At 42.8% G+C, this 18645-nt stretch overlaps 1 protein-coding gene across 12 annotated transcripts in view; it reads right to left on the bottom strand.

Moving 5' to 3' along the window:
• The window catches only part of ptprfa (protein tyrosine phosphatase receptor type Fa), a 292124-nt gene that overhangs the window by 10392 nt on the left and 263087 nt on the right, over window positions 1–18645 (bottom strand). For all 12 annotated transcript variants that reach the window (XM_068707781.1, XM_068707787.1, XM_068707783.1 and 9 more), the window contains 6 exons: window positions 14329–14452; window positions 13956–14131; window positions 9176–9295; window positions 7202–7356; window positions 4847–5132; window positions 3101–3279 (listed from right to left, as the gene is read on the bottom strand). In XM_068707781.1, coding sequence (XP_068563882.1) covers window positions 3101–3279; window positions 4847–5132; window positions 7202–7356; window positions 9176–9295; window positions 13956–14131; window positions 14329–14452 — 1040 coding nt within the window. The remainder of the gene's footprint in view (window positions 1–3100; window positions 3280–4846; window positions 5133–7201; window positions 7357–9175; window positions 9296–13955; window positions 14132–14328; window positions 14453–18645) is intronic.

The raw sequence follows: 18645 nt of genomic DNA, 5'->3' as shown, positions 1-18645 counted from the left end.
GTTTCAGTAGCAGGTCACATGTGGGAGGTTGAATATAAGAATTGCTGACCTCTGCGCATTTAGGTAAACAAACAGTTTGGCTGCTAAAGAACATTAACGAACTAATGATGCTCTGTAGGTGTGCTGACTGATAAAACAACGTGGCAAGGCACCTTTTAGGGTGCCTTGCCACCCTATGACCCTATGAGACCCTATGAGACCATAGGCTGACTATAGAACTATAGGAAGTAGACGTAGTCTTGGTGACGTCACCCATTGGTTTGTGGACTGACGTTATGAAGCCTCGAGTTCGCTGATTTTGCCGTCGCCATCTTGGAATATGGCCGTTGCCATCTTAGTTTTTTGCAGCCGATGAACTCATCGGCTATATTTGAAATATTTGGCATATTCCAAATATGCCAAAGACCATATTTGGAATACAGAGGAGTGACGTAGAGACGCCATATACGGCTCTGGTAGCGGCAGCGACCTGTCAATCACAAAGTAGCCCCGCCCTAAAGCTTACCCTGCTTTATGGTCTGTTTGACTCTAAATGGACCATAATTTACTAAATGAACATCATGCTGTATTGAAGAAGACTTGAAACTAGAGATTGAGACCATAAACTCATGTTTACAATCAAGAATCTTTGACACACACAGCACTTGTTAGCAGAGTCACTTCATTGTTGTATTGTGTCTGCACATAAGAAGAAATCTAGAACATAGGAACCTGTGTTTACCATTTGTGTGGATAGCCATGCTGAGTTGATGTATATACGTATAAAGTATAATTACGGTATTATTGTAGTTGAAGCCATAATTCCTATCAGTCGTAATAGCATTGTTAAGTTAATTGCATATATCTAAGACCACGGCAACGTCAGCGTAAGAAGTCTAAAGTGTTTGAACTGAGTTTGAGGAAATGTAAAAAAAGGCCTTTGGTATTTCTTTGGGCAACATTTTGGAAGTTTTACCAAAAAATAGTTTGACCTACTGTACTCACTGTAGTTGTGTGGACACAGTTTTCTTGTGAAAAGAGTGACTAATATCAACATTTCAGGGATACTTACGATGAGTTTTGCCTCAAAATAAATAAAAGAATGATAATAGAATTTTCTTTTGATCTGAGTAACATCCCAACCAAGCCATGACAGAGCGCTATAAAAAAATAATGAAGGTATAATTCTAATTAAAGTAGTGGCGTAGGCCTGCTGTATCCCCATGGACAGGATCCCCATGGACAGGCTACGAGGTGAATGACTACAGCCGATATACCTCGAGGTCACTGGACACCTCCACTAATCACCATTATCATGTCTACCCCCCCACTGTAATCCATCGTAATCCACACTGCACTTTAGAGGCTGAGCTCAGAGAGAGTGCTGGAGCTCCCGGTTTCTCACCCCGCTATTAATTACTGCAACAGGAATTACAGGACACGCCTACCTCTTCCCCCAGCCTCCCTTAGGTGGAGGTGCCCGGGGGACTTCATTAGGTGCTGACAGCCGAGAATGAGACCCACCCACCCTTGCTGCAAGCAAAAGTCCTGATTCATTAACACAAGCTTTACTCTGCTAGTGAACTGGAAAGTATTTCCAATTAAGGTTTACACTTTCGTAAAAGGCATTCTTCTCTGAGAGGCCTCTGATTGGCTATTTATCTGACATGTGACATTACCAGCGCTGACGTCTAATATGCATGTTTGTGTTGGAAAATCAACCAGCCTCTTTTCACCTCTCTGTATTTATCTGTCACACAAGTGTGTTAGCACACTTTTAATCCACCATTTATACAGACAATTAAATGTTGAAGGATTGCTTCACAGAGAGCCAAAGGCAGTCCGGGTTCCATGCAAATTTTACAATAGCTAAATCTGTACTCAAATGTCATTACTATTTGTATCTGTACTTGTTGTGACATATAATTATATATATTTTATAGCACACACGCTCCTAATGGACGCAAGAGCATTTTCAAATTCTTGAACATTTTCATATTCTTGAAAAACGCATCCTGTTGCATATGTCCGTATTGTTCACTCGTGAAAATGGCACCAAAGAGTAAAAAGAAGAATTTTTAACAGTTCTGGGTGACGTTTTTGCTCGCAGCCAATTCCTGCAAGCATTCTCCGATTTGATTGGCCAACTGCTGCAGCAGCTGCAACCCATAAAACCGAGATTGTCTGCGCATGGCTCTGAACATCTGAGCTTGCGGCTACAAGCTAACAGTGATAACAGCACAAAACAGCGCTTATAACGGTAACAGTGCTGACAGAGCAAACAGTTCTAACCTTTGGGGGTCAATCGGAAGGGTGGGCGTTATGCTTCCACGACAACGCCGTAACACACACACACACACACACACACACACACACACACACACACACACACACACACACACACACACACACACACAGCGTCCATTCATATGATGGGTATCCAATGAAGTACTCTATTGGTATTGGTAGTACTGGTATTGTAATTTCTTAAACGATACCCAGCCCTAGAGGTGTTGGTTATTTTTTACTTTTGACTCTCAGTCTTTATGCTAAGCTAGGCTAACCAACTCTGTACTTACTGTAACATACAGACATGAGATTTTTCTCATCGTACTCTTTGAAAGAAAGAAATACGAGCTTTCCTAAGTATTGAACTATTTCTTTTAAGTCCGGTAAGTAGTGCTACGTAAAAACCTTTAAATACTTAAATGATTTGTAATGCAGTTTTCACGCATTACATTGAAGTAAATGTAAAGAGACGTCATTATTTCACTGGAGTCTGTGTCCTGAGGCCCATGATTGAAAACTCGTGTGGACACAGACAGCAGCAGCATTGCAGCAGTAATCAGTTTGTTTCTCTGGCCTGTCAGCCATCTCAAACACGCTATCCATTTACAAGAGGGGGGAAAAAACAGCAGAGAATTAACAGGCCTGTCAATAAGACCAATTTGTGTTGACAACTGACACAACGAAAGAATGGGAAGCGGTGAAACTGCTGTCAGCTGCCAGAGTAAAGGTCCACCTCCACGTTCATTAGAGGCTGCAGCTCCTGGTTCGCAGTAGCTCCGCCATCCTCTGTCGGTGTCCCTTTGTGACACCCTAATGGCTCCTATGGACTCACCTGTATCCGTCGATGAAGCTGGCGTTGATGTAGTCAGAGCCCTCCACCCCTCTGATTGGCTGCAGGCAGACCCGGGTGGACTCGAAAGGCATGATGTTCACCAGGCGGTTCTTGAACTTGTTGCACGGCAGGTTGGCACTGATGAATCTTGAGGTATGTGCTTTAGAGTTGGCCAGTTTCTGCGGACACAGGAAGGAGGACACGTATGTCTCCACCGTCCACTTCTGCTCTCTTAAAGAGCTAATACAACCGGTATTGGTGGAATGTGGTGTGTTAGCAAGGTTGTTAAAGGGCACACGGAGCTAACACTCTTATCGATATATGAAAATGATGCACTTTGAGCTGATCCTCTTTCCCTGACTTCAAATAAGCCTGATGATGGGGCGCATTAAAACTCATCCTGAAGATATCGAAAAGTCTAACCGACCTCACGCACATTTGTTTTGAGCTGACGTAGAGAGGCCTGCAATGCATATCAAGCTGAGGAGAATCAAATTTTGACAACTCAATTGTTGTTGGGTTTTTTTTTTTTGGGGGGGGGGGGGGGGTGCGCAGCGGCTTTGCTGACAGGCCCTAATGCGATTCCTCTGCACCCCAAGGGCAGGTGTCAATTTGAGAAGTGCTTGCGAAAGAAATTCGCAATGAGTTGAGGATCAAAACCTAATTACGCTCTGTCCGGATTTACAACCGTCCTGCCTGCTCGAACAAGCAGCATAATTCTGGTGGTGGCTTGCCCCACCCCCACCTCACGTCTGTGTGTGGCTGGTTAAATCACTGCGGTGTCGCTCGGTGCGGAGTGAGGTGGGTGGGCGCAGTGCAGCAACTCGTCCCGGGTAAAACCACCGTAACCAGCAGGCCCTTATCTTGAGGCCGTCAGACATCCGGTCCGTCCCGGGCCTCTCTCCCTCTGCCTCTCCTTCGGCCTGTCATCTGGAGCTCAGGAGTTAAGCTCTCGCAGCTCCTCCTCTGAGAAGGAGTTCATCTCTTTTACACAGGCTGAAGATGAAAATCCCTCCTCTTCCCTAGCTCTCCCTGCGTCATGCGGTTAAAAAGGGACACTCCGGACATTTAGCATTGCACTTCCATTAAATTGGAAGATTTGTGAGAAGTGGATTAAGCTAGGATTACGGCCTTGTATGCCACCGCCAACAAGTCATGTTGCAGTTTACATCCATGTCTGTCCAAAATCATTTCATTCTATTTGCCATTTGTTTGAAATTGTTATAATTAGCATATTGATTCCATTAGTTTGTGACAAATTTGAAGAAATTTCGTCCACAAGAATGAGACGGACGTGAAGTCACATGTGCCCTTTGAACTCTAAGAACACCTTCCAGGTGTATCTGGGATATCGCATTCACGAGAATGGACTGGACGGACGGACATACGAACCACCCAAAAACACAATGCCTCCGCCGGCGTGGAGGCATAATAATCATGTGGTCGAAATGGATGCAACAGAGACTGAAGTTTGGAAGCCACTGTGTTCTAACAAGTGAGCACACATCTGGTCACAATGCACCTGCTCTGAGATCTTCACATTGTTCTCTGGTTAGCCTTAGAAAGAATAATACTTTTTTTTTGTAAACAACCGTTTGGGTACATAATGCCACGTTGCTTCACAAAGTCTGTCAATCAAGATAAACACAGCAGACGCAAGTTTTGTGATTGGAGTGCCACTTTAAAAGGATTTTAAAAGCTGCACAATCCACAAAACAAATCAAAATCCCAAAAGGCACCACAAACCTTGAACTCCAGTTCCATGGCGGTGACAGCCTCTCCGGGAGGGATCTGGGTGAGCTTCTGGATGTGGGCGTACAGGTTTCGGGCGGGGACTTCTGTGTTGCCACACGTTGCCGCTTCCAGCAGGGCCTCGTGGATGAATATGTACTGGTCCTCCGTCTGCACCATGTAGTTCCTCTGAGCCCGCATGCACGTCACGTGACCATAAATGTCCACCGACTTCTCGTGTTTCATCCTCTCCAGCATGGCTTCGATCACGATGAAGCAGCCTGTGCGGCCCACACCGGCACTGACGGAGTACGAAGACAAGAGTGGTTTACGGTTTGGCATGTACTTGTTGCCTTGGTAACAACTACTCTGTCTGGGGCCCAAATAAATTACATTTAGTCAAACAATATTTGCACTTACACTTCCTACAGTAAAAAATAAAGTTACTACATTAACATTGCATCTGACACTAAAATGAGATGAAAACCATGAACAAAGCATTAAAGCAGTTAGAACACTTTCAAAGGGAAAACAGAACAATAACATTCTCAGTTTACAGTTATTGCAAAACATCTAAAAGGCAACTTATTTTACTGGGTTGTTTTTCATATTGTCTTTAACAACCTTGTTAGCTGCTTCTTAAAACCTTCTGTTGTAGATTATAGAGATGTAAAGCACGGCAAACTGTTCCAGTGACATATGGCTCCATGCCTTACTGTTTTAATGTGACCCCTCCTCCACCTGCCTTGTTTGATAATGTGTGTATTTCCAGAAAATAATACTTCTGAATACAAACAATGTGGTTGTTTCAAACCACAGTTAATACACTTAATCTGAGCCATGGTATCTAGTGATGTAAGGCTCTCAGCCATCCTGTATTGCCTTGAAGTATTTATCCTCCAGTAGATCAACTTTTCTCATTTCATGCAATGTCTCCTGTGTCAACGCATGTTTTACTCTTCCCTCCTCTTTGGTGTCTATTGTTTGACGAAGCATCCTCTTTAAATGTGCATGTGGCATCCATTCACCTCCATGATACATTTTAAATAATCTATAAACCCTTGGATTTGTGTTCCGGCAGGATTATGGACATGTTAAAACATATCCCACATTCAAACACATACGTTCTGAGATTTTGAGAATAAATTGGAAATATTTTGAGAAAACAATGTTGCATTATTACAAGCCTTAAGTTGCAATTTAATGAGAATAAAGTCATAATATTCAAAGAAAAAAACTTTATGTATAGTCTGATGTGTCTGAAAGACACATATTCTTACAAATAATGTGAGGTGAAAATTTGCTTCTACAATCTAAACCCACCTGTACACTATGTATTACTATGACATTGTCTTTTAGGTGTCACTGGTGTCCCTACTGGCCACTGTTTAAACATCAACATAGACTCACTCGGTGCTTATATTTTGTTATATTTAGCAACACTTATAAATAAATAAATAATTGTGACAAAGAAAAACTTTTGCCAGACACATGTTGTGTAGTGATTCGGTGTATTGCCTCAGCCCTTCATGCACTGTGCTGGATTGCAACATCACACTGACCTCACTACACAGAGGAAGTGATGTGAGGGTCTCTTAAACAGCATGGAGGGAGCACTGATCCTTCTTTGATATGTTTGGTGTGAAGCTTCACAGACCAGCTGGGTTGGGATGTGCTGTGCGCAATGTACAAACAACTATTTCAAGGATTTCTGGGTAGTTCTCTGTTACAATTACTTACTGTCAATGATATTAAAGAGTTTACGCAAAGTATGAGTATTTAAAAAAAATTGTGGGTAAAGTATGTATTCTCTTTTCTATTTTATTCAACAGCCGCTTTTCCAGAAAGCAGTTCAGTTCCGTTGGAACGGTTATTTTCGCATTTTGATCCAGTTGGTTCACAAGAAGATGCTAAATGACATTGATTTATGTAGCCACCGCTCTAAAACCTACAGGACTGTTGGACAAAACCAAGAGAGAGAAACATAGGACACACGTTTAGTTCAGAGTCAAAGCTTCCTGCTTTGACAGGGTGTCTAATTCTTTATTCATCTTCATTTAACAATGTCAGTATTCCCTGATATGATTTTTCCACAGGTGAACTACCGAGTACCCGCGATAACGGTGCCTAAAATTCATGGTGTTGCACTCAGTTGCACACAGGAGAATTGCGAATCTTGACGACATTCACATCTCAACACACCTGACCAATCACGGCGTAACGTGGGCATGCTTGTTGGTTTGTCTGTTTCAGAAAGTTACACTAATCGCTGGAAGCCATTGAAAAGGGGATTTCAGACTATGTCAGATGATCCAACACACTTTGTTCGAAGCATACTGAGGCCTTTGTGTTGATATAAGAGTAGCTCACCTGCAGTGGACCACCATGGGTCCAGCGTCTGGAGGATTACAGGCCTTGACTCGGCGTAGAAAGGCCAGTGTTGGGGTGGGATACTCAGGCACTCCATGGTCAGGCCAGGCCATAAACTGGAACTGTCGAACCTCTCTCTTCTCACTTGAGCCATTCTGTTGGAGCACATATACGTCAACAACAATATCTACTGTATTTCATAATCGTCTTTTTATAGAAGATATGAATGTTATACTGTTTCCAAAACATGAGGTTTTGGCTTTCAGAATCTGTAACCCAATTGTATGTTGTCCAAACAAAGTATTTTGATAATAATTCGTACAGATATAAACTTTGTAAATATAATTTTCTCATCAGTCTACAATAGAGTGCTGCAGGACTGAGTCCTAAAACCCAGGTCATGAGTCAGCAATTTTGCACTTCCGGTTACCTCGTCTCCATGTCATTTGTTTTTTTGAATAGGTTTTGGTTAGATGCCTGAAATAAGGTCTGTTAACACACACAAAATTAAAGAGATTTTAAGTATTTCACCAAGGACTATGTAATTCAAATTTTGCAGATTTGGGTTACTTCTGCAGCAATTATAAACCACCAGAGAGTCACTGCGATAGTCTGGGAGAGAAGGTAGGCCCCATCTAGGCTCGGACTTCACTTCTAAGCAACGGCCATTCAGTTGCATCAATATTAAAATCTAAATTATATACAGTACATTATATCTTTTTTTCTCCATTTTCTTTGGAATGGTAATATAGTTTAGTTTACTTACAAAGGATTCAAATTCCTTAGCTTCTTTTCTTCTCAAAGGAGATCAGATACATCTATCACACTTCTGTCCATCGTAGGAGAGGGATCCCTCCTCTGTTGCTCTCCCTAAGGCCTCTTCCTCTGTTCTCCCCGTTAAAGGGGTTATTGGAGGAGTTTTTCCTGCTCCGATGTGAGGGTCCCGGGACAGAGGATGTTGCATGTGTACAGACTGTAAAGCCCTCTGAGGCTGTTTTGTGATTTGCATTTTGGGCTATACAATATAAATTGAATTGAATAGAATATATTTAATTAAATATATGTTTCATGGTGAAGGAGCTATTCCTGATTCATTTTGGGTATTACTGGGTGTTATTTTAGCCATTTTTTCCAAGGGGACTGGTCTTTAGAGGTAACACCCTATGTCGTTTATAAAAAATGTGATTCAACAAACTAAAAATACCATGATTTGATAATGAAGCCATCAACTGTTATTAACATAAATGCATCGCAGTAACTAATTGATAAGTCACAAAACAGATTTGGTGCATCACAAATGCTTCTGAGCAGCACTCAAAGGCATGAATACAACTTTTTAATGGGTCCTTGATGAATGAGTACGCTGGTACAGCACTGTCAATGGGAAACCACTTATCATCAAATCTAGAGAAAAGGCATTGTAACTTTTATTCACAACTCTCAGGAAGCCAGAGTTTTCACACTTTCTTCATTCGAGCACCAAGACACAACCTTCCTCTTAGACTCTTGATGGCTTTGTGTCATTGACATGACAGAATATCTGTGGAAACATCTGAACGTAGTGTGAAAGAGAGAGATAGAGATTTAAAGATGTTATGACAGCGAGGAAGAAAGGTGTTTTTGTTCTCTCACAGGCTGGATCACTGATGAACGTATTTTGCCATTTCAGCTAGGGAATCCACTGATACATTTTCATTACTAGATATTGGATAGCAAATTTCACCGCCTGTTCCATAATATTCAACAGCCTCTTCTGCTCCAGTCGCACGGCGAGGGGGACATGTTATAGAATGATGGGACTCAATTTAAAATTGGCTGTTTTATGACATTTCCTTGTTGATTAAACAGATTTTGTGTGCATGCTTCAAATGTGCTGCAGCAGCTTTTACCTTAATCTGACTGCGTTCAGTTCAGACTTGTGTTGCACTGAAAGTTTTTTGAAAAATATACACAGTATACAGTATGGGAGCTCACCTTATAGAGGGCGAATGTGCGTACGCTGTACGTAGCCAGCTCCACAGTGTCCAGCATGGTCACCTGGATCATCCCATATGTCTCTGTGCCTCGACTGGGCCAATACTGGTCACATTTCACCTGCACACAGACACAAACCATAGTGTTTTTATTCACAAACAATATTGGTATGTGTAAGTTCAGACTTCCACCTCAAATAAGTTTTTTTTATTGGCATATCTAAATTGTATCGAGATTAATTTTAGCAAAAAAACAAAAACACATGAAATGCTATTTTTGCCGCTACCAGCATAGCGCTATGGAGGACAACAGAGGACAACAGAGGACAACAGAGGACAACAACGGTTTGTGGAAAGATGGCGTGCTTTCACTTTCTGCTGCTTCCCCTTCGCAATGTAAACCAGCTACCTAAACAGTGTTTTTGCCTAAACCTAACTTCCTGTGAAGATGGTTCCACTGGTCCAGTCTAGCAGATGGCAGCAACGTGACAAAAAGGTTAACAGCACTTGGTATGTAAGCTTAACTGTAGGTTGTTTTTTCTTCTGCACTATTGCCTACTGGCAGTTGTAACTACTGTCACATAAGCAGTAGGTCTTTAAACATAAAGCAGAAAATATGAACAGACCAAACCGATGATGACTCAAGTGACATCACTTAAGGACATTTACCAGACATCACACAGCTCCCTGGAGATAATGAATGCTTTATAAAGCTTTTATTTGCAGGTATGGCTCAGAGGTACAGCGGGTTGTCCGCTAATTGGACGAATCGGCAGTTCAATGTGCGTGTGTGAACGTTGAAATGTAGTGTACAGCACTATGAGTGGTAGTAATACTAAAAAGTCCATTCACCAACCTTTTACCATTTCTCCACAACACATAGAAACAGATTTCAAAGTGTAGATTCTGTGGAGTTCCACTTTAAGTAAGTAGTCAGGCTGAGCTGATGGATAGAGAGTGTTTGCTGCGGGTAGTGTACAGTGGGGTTTAAGAGCCTGTTCTTTGAAAACAGCTGCCCGCTGCTGCTGCACAGACAAAATGAGTTTAAATTAGCACTAATATAGCACCCACTGGTTTCCTAATGAGCTCTTTTGGACTCCCTTCCCTTGAACAGAGCGAGTAAAAGCAATACACTAGAAGCAAAAGTTACACATGCACTTTCGGAGCGTGAAGTGATGCAGAGTTCAAACGTTCAGATTAAAAAGACTGAGTCATAGAACAAATTGCTACAACCACTGTGTGCCCTGTTGGTGTTGCTGTTGTTATTCTACTGTTGGCCGTGCGATGGATGGAGGCAGAGGATGACAGGGGGTGAAGCAACATACATGTGGACAAAAGTGATGACTTGAGGGCAGGCTGCAGGAAACTGGCCTGACAGACGGGGGAGGTTATGCATCATAGACCTGGTGTCGGTATGGGGGGTGGAGGTTGTTTGGCAAGGCCTGTGGCTAAGCACAACGTCCTTTGGGCAAAGTGGTGTGAAATGCCAGTTCACCACCTGGACAGATCACACACGGCTCATTAAGTGTTACAGGCAAAAAGATGACTAGAGATCTGAGAGACGGCCCTCATTAGAGCAACAACAGTGTCAGTCATTGTTCGAACGACAGCGGCCTACGGCTGCATGTTCTTGACCACCAGCTACCTCTTGTAGTCCCGTGAATAACGCCTGTCCTTTGTGTGATCATTCCTCATGTGAGGTTGTTGCGCTGCAAAACCTGGCGTATAAAGTGTGTGACTTTCACCCCAGTGACGTTAAGGTTCACATTCTTTCTTCTACTGGCAATCCAAGTTGTCCACATGAAACCCTTCCCTGACTTCAGTGTTTAAGGCAGCACCTACTGCTGGGAAACATAGTTTATCTGTAAAACAGCACCTAGTCTGGAGAGAAGCGCTGTTTGAGGAACTAATGTCTAGTCTTTTGCAACCTGCACCCTTTGTGGAAGGGTCGCTGCAAGAATGTGACGATGAGGTGGACATAACGTTGTAACTTTATTATATTACACGTTAGTTTACGACTTTACACTGGCACCCCTGTCACCCTGTGGGTATGTGTTGATCTGTGGGGGTAGAGATGGTTCTAGGCATAGTCTGTATAGGCCAGCCCGTTCTATTCCCAGGGTGTCAAATACAAACGCTTTGTCACGCCCCTTTGCATCTGGTACCAACGCACGAGACACCCTTAAGCATCTGTATGTGACATACCTGGCTTTCAAGTAACTACAATGTAAACCCATCCACCTCATTGTGAGACACTTAGAGGAAATGCTCCAGGAGTCTAAAAAATAGTGAAATAGTGAAATAAAAGAGACATAGGATAGGAGAGGTGAATGGGTCAAACAAACACAGGTCTATCACCCAGGAGACCCCTGTTTGTGTCAAAATGTGACGCAAATGGTGCTGATCAAGCATCAGTATGAGACGAGTTCGGATGAGAACGGGTTGTAGCTCCGAATGCGCGGGGCACCATCATAGACTGTAGATGTAGTCTCTGTGACGTCACCCATAGGTTTCTGAAGAGCTCGTGTGAAGCTCAATGTGAGCAGTGACGAAGCAACCTGTCTCCCTAAAAATGGACAGAGAAGGAGATTGTGGGTGGAGCTGAGGCGGCCACGCACTTAATTATGCTCAACTTTAAGCCTCAATTTAATTTAAACTGTTGAGTGATGTAAGATAATCGTTTTTCGTACCAGGCTGCAAATATGTTGATATCTGCTGTAAAGTTGATTTTGGAGCCATTTGATGAACTGCAGGTTTTAGCACTTGGCTTCATTTCTCAGCATCGCAGGTTTCCACATGGGCGCCATCCATTCACAGGGGTGCCCCAATTAAGGAGATGTTTTTTTTTTCTTCAAAATTTCCAATCTTTTTTTAACTCATATAATTTGAATGAGTACGTTTGCGACATTGACACGATTGACATTAGTAGCCTCAAGTATATGGTATCATGTCACAAAAAGAAGAGGTGGAAATACGACAGGTAATGTGATTAATGAATAGTTTATGTATTGCATTGTAGATACCATTGAAGCAGAGTGCCACGAGCATAATTTGTACAATAGTAAGGTTCGCTAAGTTAATAAATAGCTAGAGTTAACTCCCACCTTAAATTTATTAGGGAATGACTATTCGGGTGTTTTGGGAATATCTTCTTCTTTTCAGTGTTAAGTGTGAGTGTAAGAAGACAATGATTGGTGGCGGAATTGGCTGTGATGTCCCGGGGGCCAGCTAAAGTCTTGTCCTAGGGCACCGGATTGATCAGGGCGGACTCTGAGTGCGAGTACCTCACATTTGCACATAAGTACACAGCTTGAGTAAGTACTTTACCCTACTGGTGTTTATCAATGCCACACAGACCACTGTTACCTCAACAGATGCTGAGACTTCAAGCTGTCTTAACATGAAAGCCAGTCCACCTGACCAAGACACCACCACACCACTGGCCATGTGTACGTTAAACGAGTTGATTGATTGCTGTAAACATTCCTCATCTCCATGCTGTGAGGGAACATCTTCATAGTGTGACAACGCAGTAAGAAATAGGGGCCATAATTCCACAGTCATTATGTCATTCAAAAGTCCGGCCAAAGCTAACACAAGGCTTCAGCAAGCTGAGTTACTTTGCTGTCGGAAATGCCTGTAGAAACCTTGACAGACCAGACGATTTACTGCGATTTACTGCTCCTACTGACACCAGTTATCACTGCAAGATTGATTTTTCAATTTCCTATTTTTCACATTTCAGCCGGCTTCTGACAAGCTCACTTCTGACAAGCTCACTTTCATTTCAAGTGCAGGTTTTCCAGGTGGGTAGGACAACATAAGATTGGCTGCTTTTAGGTGGTAGTTGTAGTAGTAGTTGTAATGTTAACTTTTAGTGGAGATTACATTTATTTTTTTCACTGCCATATGGTTTTAATAACTGTCAAATGTGGTTTGTTGCCATGAGGGTCTGGGGCCCACAAGCAGTTGCCCCCCTTTGCACACCTAGGAATCTAAGACTGGTGTTGTCAAGTCGTCATTTTTTGCCCCGTGATGGCCATTACAAAGAAGGCCCTTCCATATTGGCTTCAATATTCCGACCCGGAGGTTCGCTTCGTCAGCTATTTCGCGAAGGACACAAAAATGAATATCATTGAGCCATTTTCTACAATGATTAATAACAAAACATTGTCGCCATGTTTTTAGTTTTTCCGTCCATCATATTTGTGTCGTGGGGTGTACTTAGACTTGAAAACGTAGACTTGCTTCAAAATTGTCCGTTAGAAATCTCATGGTTTTCAACATAGCTGCATTGCTTCTGGGACATGCAAATTGTAATGCAGGAGTCCCTCACACCAGCAGAAACAGTTTGGTTATCGGCTGCATCCATTTCCTCGGGAACAGGTTAGAACACCTAATATTTCCTGCACCTCCGGTTGAACCGCAGACGGGTGTTATTGGCTCTGGCAGAGGGCTGACGGTCTCTGTCAGAAATAATAACGGCACACGGCCGTGGCACTCAGTTCTGCCCCTTGGTTGTGGAGTTATTAACAATGTGAAAGAGGGCTGAAATCATTACTCATGAAAACTGTCCCTGCCCTGCTAGCTCTCATCTGCCATGTGGCTGACTGTGAATGCCTCTTCCCTCATGTCCACCAGCAGCATGACGCTGTTGCAGAGCCAAGCTCTTCTGTACCACGGGAAAAACATTTTTATGAGTTATAGCAAGAGTAGCTGAAGGTAATGATATACTTGCTTGGTTGTGTACATAGTGTTTCAATGCATAGAGTAAAGGTTACCCGTGACTTCTCCTCTAGGCGGGTCATCATAATGATGGTGCAGGTCCTCTGCTCCCACACCATCCTCCAGAAGTCGCTCAGCGTTTCCGGCAGAGGCCCCTGTGTGGCGATGTAGGCATTCTGCTTCCTGTAGCCATCGATGTAGTTGGCGTTGACGTAGTCGCTGCCTGGAACTCCTGCCGTGAGGAACAAGTCGGAGCGAGCAAATTAAGAGGGGAGCCAATAAGGAAACAACTGTGTTTCTCACTAAAATGTGATGAAGTACACTTACAAGGGGAAATCAAAAATAAAGGGTTATCTCTTAAATAAGCCTGTTTGAAATAAAGGCCTGCAAAGTCGCCTCTCTTGAGACGTCTGAATAAGTGTCTCTCACCGTCCACAGGTGTGAGGATGACCCTGGAGTGGTCGTAGGCAATAACATTTGCATAGCGGTTCTTTGGCTTGTTGACCTCCAGGTTGGAGTGCTCCCAGGTGAACTGCTGTCCTGGATCAACAGACTTCACACACAGAGGAGGGAGGGATGGAGAGAGAGGTGGGAGGGAGGGAGAGAGAGGGAGAGAGAGAGAGAGAGAGAGAGAGAGAGAGAGAGAGAGAGAGAGAGAGAGAGAGAGAGAGAGAGAGAGAGAGAGAGAGAGAGAGAGAGCAGGTGACCATTCATTACAATACTGCCTATATTCTTTGCTGCTTTTTAAAGGCAGTCAGAGCTTGGAGCGAATAGTCCGGACCAATAAATGTGACACAGAAACTAATTCGTCATCCCTCCCCCGGCCTGCGGCTCTATAATGTGAAAAGCCCTGGATGATCTTTAAGCCCCCTGGATACACACTGGACTGTTTGGACACTCCTAAATCCCTTCCAGCCTTCCCTCCTAGCAGCTCAGTGCCTGATTATAACAAAGACTAGATCCAGTGATGAAGGCAAAGCAATGCAGAAAGGTTTTTGGAGGACCATAGCATACATTAGGTTGAGTGATGGCGGACCACTAGCATTATATCAAGAGGGAACAGATAAGGACTTGTGGCAGATTTTTATTTCTCAACACAGCCAAAAGTGACAGCAGATAAAAACAGTGATAACTCAGTTGAGATTGGGTCGCTGCATGAAAACACGGACTAGCAACCTCGTGGAAAGCACAGCTGTGGAGAGGCAGAGAGCGTTGAGCATGTTTCAATCCACATGTGGGCATGTCTGTGGGCGTCCGACTGTTCTTCTAGCACCACCAGTCAGGTCAAAATTCCACTTTGACCAATACTTGTGATTTCATGATTGTTAATGCTTGAATACTTGAAAATGTCATTCTCATCCACATATTTTGCAACCACAGTGCTGCCAAAATGTCCGTAGACTCTTAGTTGAAATATATGGTATGCTGTATATTTTATGGACAGGATAGTAGAGTCACTGCGTTCCTCTGGCGAGTTACATACATCGGTCATTTGATAAATATTCTACAGATATTGTTTCGTTGCTTCAATTCTTCGTACTACTTTCATTTGAATCTCTTCAACAACAGACAGAGATGTGATTGTGGGTTTCCACATAAAGAAACACAAGGTTAGAACAGATGCTGATTTTTACTGAGTAATACGAAATGACTTAAAGGCACAGTGTGTAGGATCTTGTGAGGCTGCAGATTACAACCAACTGAGTACCTCTCTGTCACTCCTCGTTTTCCAAGACTGCGGTAATGTGAGCTGCAGGTAATGTGACCGCAGGTGCAAAACCGTTGGCCTCGCTCAGAGGCCCTCATTACCATGATAATACCACTTAAGGAGAAGTCGGACGGTGGCTGGTGGTACCACGGTTTTACACTCCATGGATCACTTTACCGCAGTGTATGTGGCCTTCAGGTAACGTAAAAATGGGAAACGTTCTCGCAAGTGTCTGGTTTGTCCATTCTGGGCTACTGTAGAAACGTGGCAGTGCAACACGGTGGACTCCGTAAAGTGGATCCTCTCGCTATGTCGGTAAGAAGGGCTCATTGTAAGCTCAGAAAAACACAAAAAAGTCATAGTTTCAGGTGATTACACACTAATGAAAACATAGTTATGAGGATTATATTCTATTTCTGCTAATAGATCCCGCAAAATGCTACACACTGGCCCTTTAATATTTGCTCAAAGACTGAAAAAGTCTAGAACACATATCCTATATTAATATCCTCGTTATAATATCGGCAGTCACCATGTTGTTTTTATCACAACCGATGAACGGAAGTGACCATATTTGGAATGCGGAGGAGTGACGAAGAGACGTCATATATGGCTCTGGTAGTGGCATTGACCTGTCAATCACAATAAGCCCACCCTAAAGTATACTCTGCTTTATGGTCTATTTGACTCTAAATGGACCATACTTTACTAAATAAACATCATGCTGTATTAAAGAAGACTTGAAACTAGAGATTGAGACCATAAACTCATGTTTACAATGTTTACTGAGGGAATAAATCAAGAGAGAAGTAGAGTCATTTTCTCATAGACTTCTATACAACCAGAGGAGTCGCCCCCTGCTGGTCAGTAGAGAGAATACAAATTATAAGACACTTCCGCATTGGCGTCACTTGGCAGAACTGGAGGTTGCCACTTGTGGAAAACATAGTTGGGACAGCGCAAAAGTGAAAATTTCCTATCAACTATAAAATCAAACAATAACTCATTTGAACATCAAATTAACACAACACACTCAACTGACATCACCTTCTTCTCTTATTTGGTTAATTGGCCTGTATTCACTGTCCTTGTCTTAGTCGTGCACCTGTTAGTGTTCTGTTTTTTGTCTTGCAATAAAAAAAAGAACAGATGGTAAAAGATGCTTGTCTAAATAGTATTTTCTACTTATTTATTTGTATTCTTAAATCCCTGCTGTATTCAAGATGGAAAACCCACGCCTGTGTTGCAGTGATGGTAGAGTGCAGACAGGTTTTCGCTATGCTGCCCGATGATTGGTCTCTATCGATTGCAGGCTGTGAATGCAGGTTTAGCTGAATAATGACATGCTGAAGATTGTTATTCATGATTGACCTTTCACGCTTCTACTTATCTTGCATCATCTGGAAAACAAACACACACACCCACATGCACGGGCAAAATGAAGCTGTGACGAGGACTCTAATATCCTGCTGCTTTTTCTCCTGACTGGCTGGACGGCTGCTCTGCCCCCCCCCCCCCCCCTCCCAGTCTACAACTGATAATAATGACAATGGAGAAAGAGGTTGAATGCACATCTTATTTAACAGCCTGTTAGGTAAGGCTTCCAGCGCGCTGCACTGACAAACCACTCACATTACTGCTAATGTGCTCCGCCGACGTGTAGATCGCTTACCGAATGTGTCAGCGCAATCACACTCACGGAGCTGCAGCTCCACCGACAACAAACAAAGCAGGTGAACACGGAGGGAGGAAGAGCCAGGCGTGAAGCGTGTGGATTGGTGTCTGGCAGAGACGGGTTCGCTCTCACCACCTGCTGCCTCGTTCACTGAGTTAAGGATATTAATCAATCACTTTAATACACTTTACAGGAGTCATTATTGGCTTAAATCAGATCATTTTTTCTGATTCTTTCTGTAACTTCAAATGTTTGCATCTAAATGTACACTGATATACATTTCTACATGTTTCCTGTACCTTATACAAAGAAATACGAATGTACTGACAATATGCGGGTTTATGAGTATTGCTTGCTGTACAGTAAAAAGTCCTCCGCATTAAACAACAAAATGCGCAATTTTTCCACTCCTCTAAAATAAGAAAGAGAACCTATGATATCTGAGGGCAAAGTACCAAAGCAGAGACAAAGTGACCAAACCTGGTGTCTTTAATATTACATTCATTATTTATAATTGTTTGTATGCCAATTCATTATAAGTTTAATTTATGATAATTTTTTAAGCAAGAAATCAACTGTGTAGATTTCAAATATTGGCAGTTTTACTATATTTTTACTAATTGATGGCGAATTGAAAAAGTTTTCTGTGTTGAGAAGCTCCACAAACCGGCACGACAGTAAGCTAGCGCCTGCTGGGGTTGCTAGCTAACTAGCCAGCCAGTATGCAATAGTATGTAAATAGCTAGCTAGCTAATCACCGCCTCTCTGCATAGCTCTGTTGAGGCAGTTACCGCTGATAACGTCATTCCTAACAATTGCCGTCGTCGCAGAAACTTATCACCCATCCACCGGTTCCCCCTCAGATAAACACTGTTAACTCTGTCAGCACTGTCGCTGTTGTTTGCACTGTTTTTGCTGTTAGCACCGTTAGCTTTTAGCGACCGGTTGAGAGCCTTTTTTAGGCAATACTTCAATCATAAATATGCTCTGAATTTTGAATTTAGCACTGTTAAACAACACGACACATACCAGAGCTCCACAGCCAACTCACAGCAGAGTCTTGCAAATGCAGATACAAAACAGATACTTCAAAAGAGCTGTGACAAGAATCCCTGAGGCTCAGTAAATGGCCAAAACTAAGTTTTACTAGCACAAACCAGCTTTTACTCATTTGATACGGCCAAGACATAGATGTAATCATTATTATGTGATGAAGAGAAGAAATGTTTCAGAGTCCATGTGCAGTATATGAAGTGGTCTCTAGTAGTCCCCAAAAAGACTGACTCATTCATCAGATGTAACAAGCTGTGAGATCCTCTGGCAGATCTCATTTTAAACACAGCCATTATCAGCTTTTCATTTC

This window comes from Cebidichthys violaceus, unplaced genomic scaffold (genome assembly GCF_023349555.1).
Source record: "Cebidichthys violaceus isolate CVI_PGR_0920_01 unplaced genomic scaffold, fCebVio1.0.p SCAF_13, whole genome shotgun sequence".
Classification (NCBI taxonomy): Eukaryota; Metazoa; Chordata; class Actinopteri; order Perciformes; family Stichaeidae; genus Cebidichthys; species Cebidichthys violaceus.
Note: the sequence above shows the minus strand (reverse complement) of the source record. Positions and strands in the feature narration are given on the sequence as shown.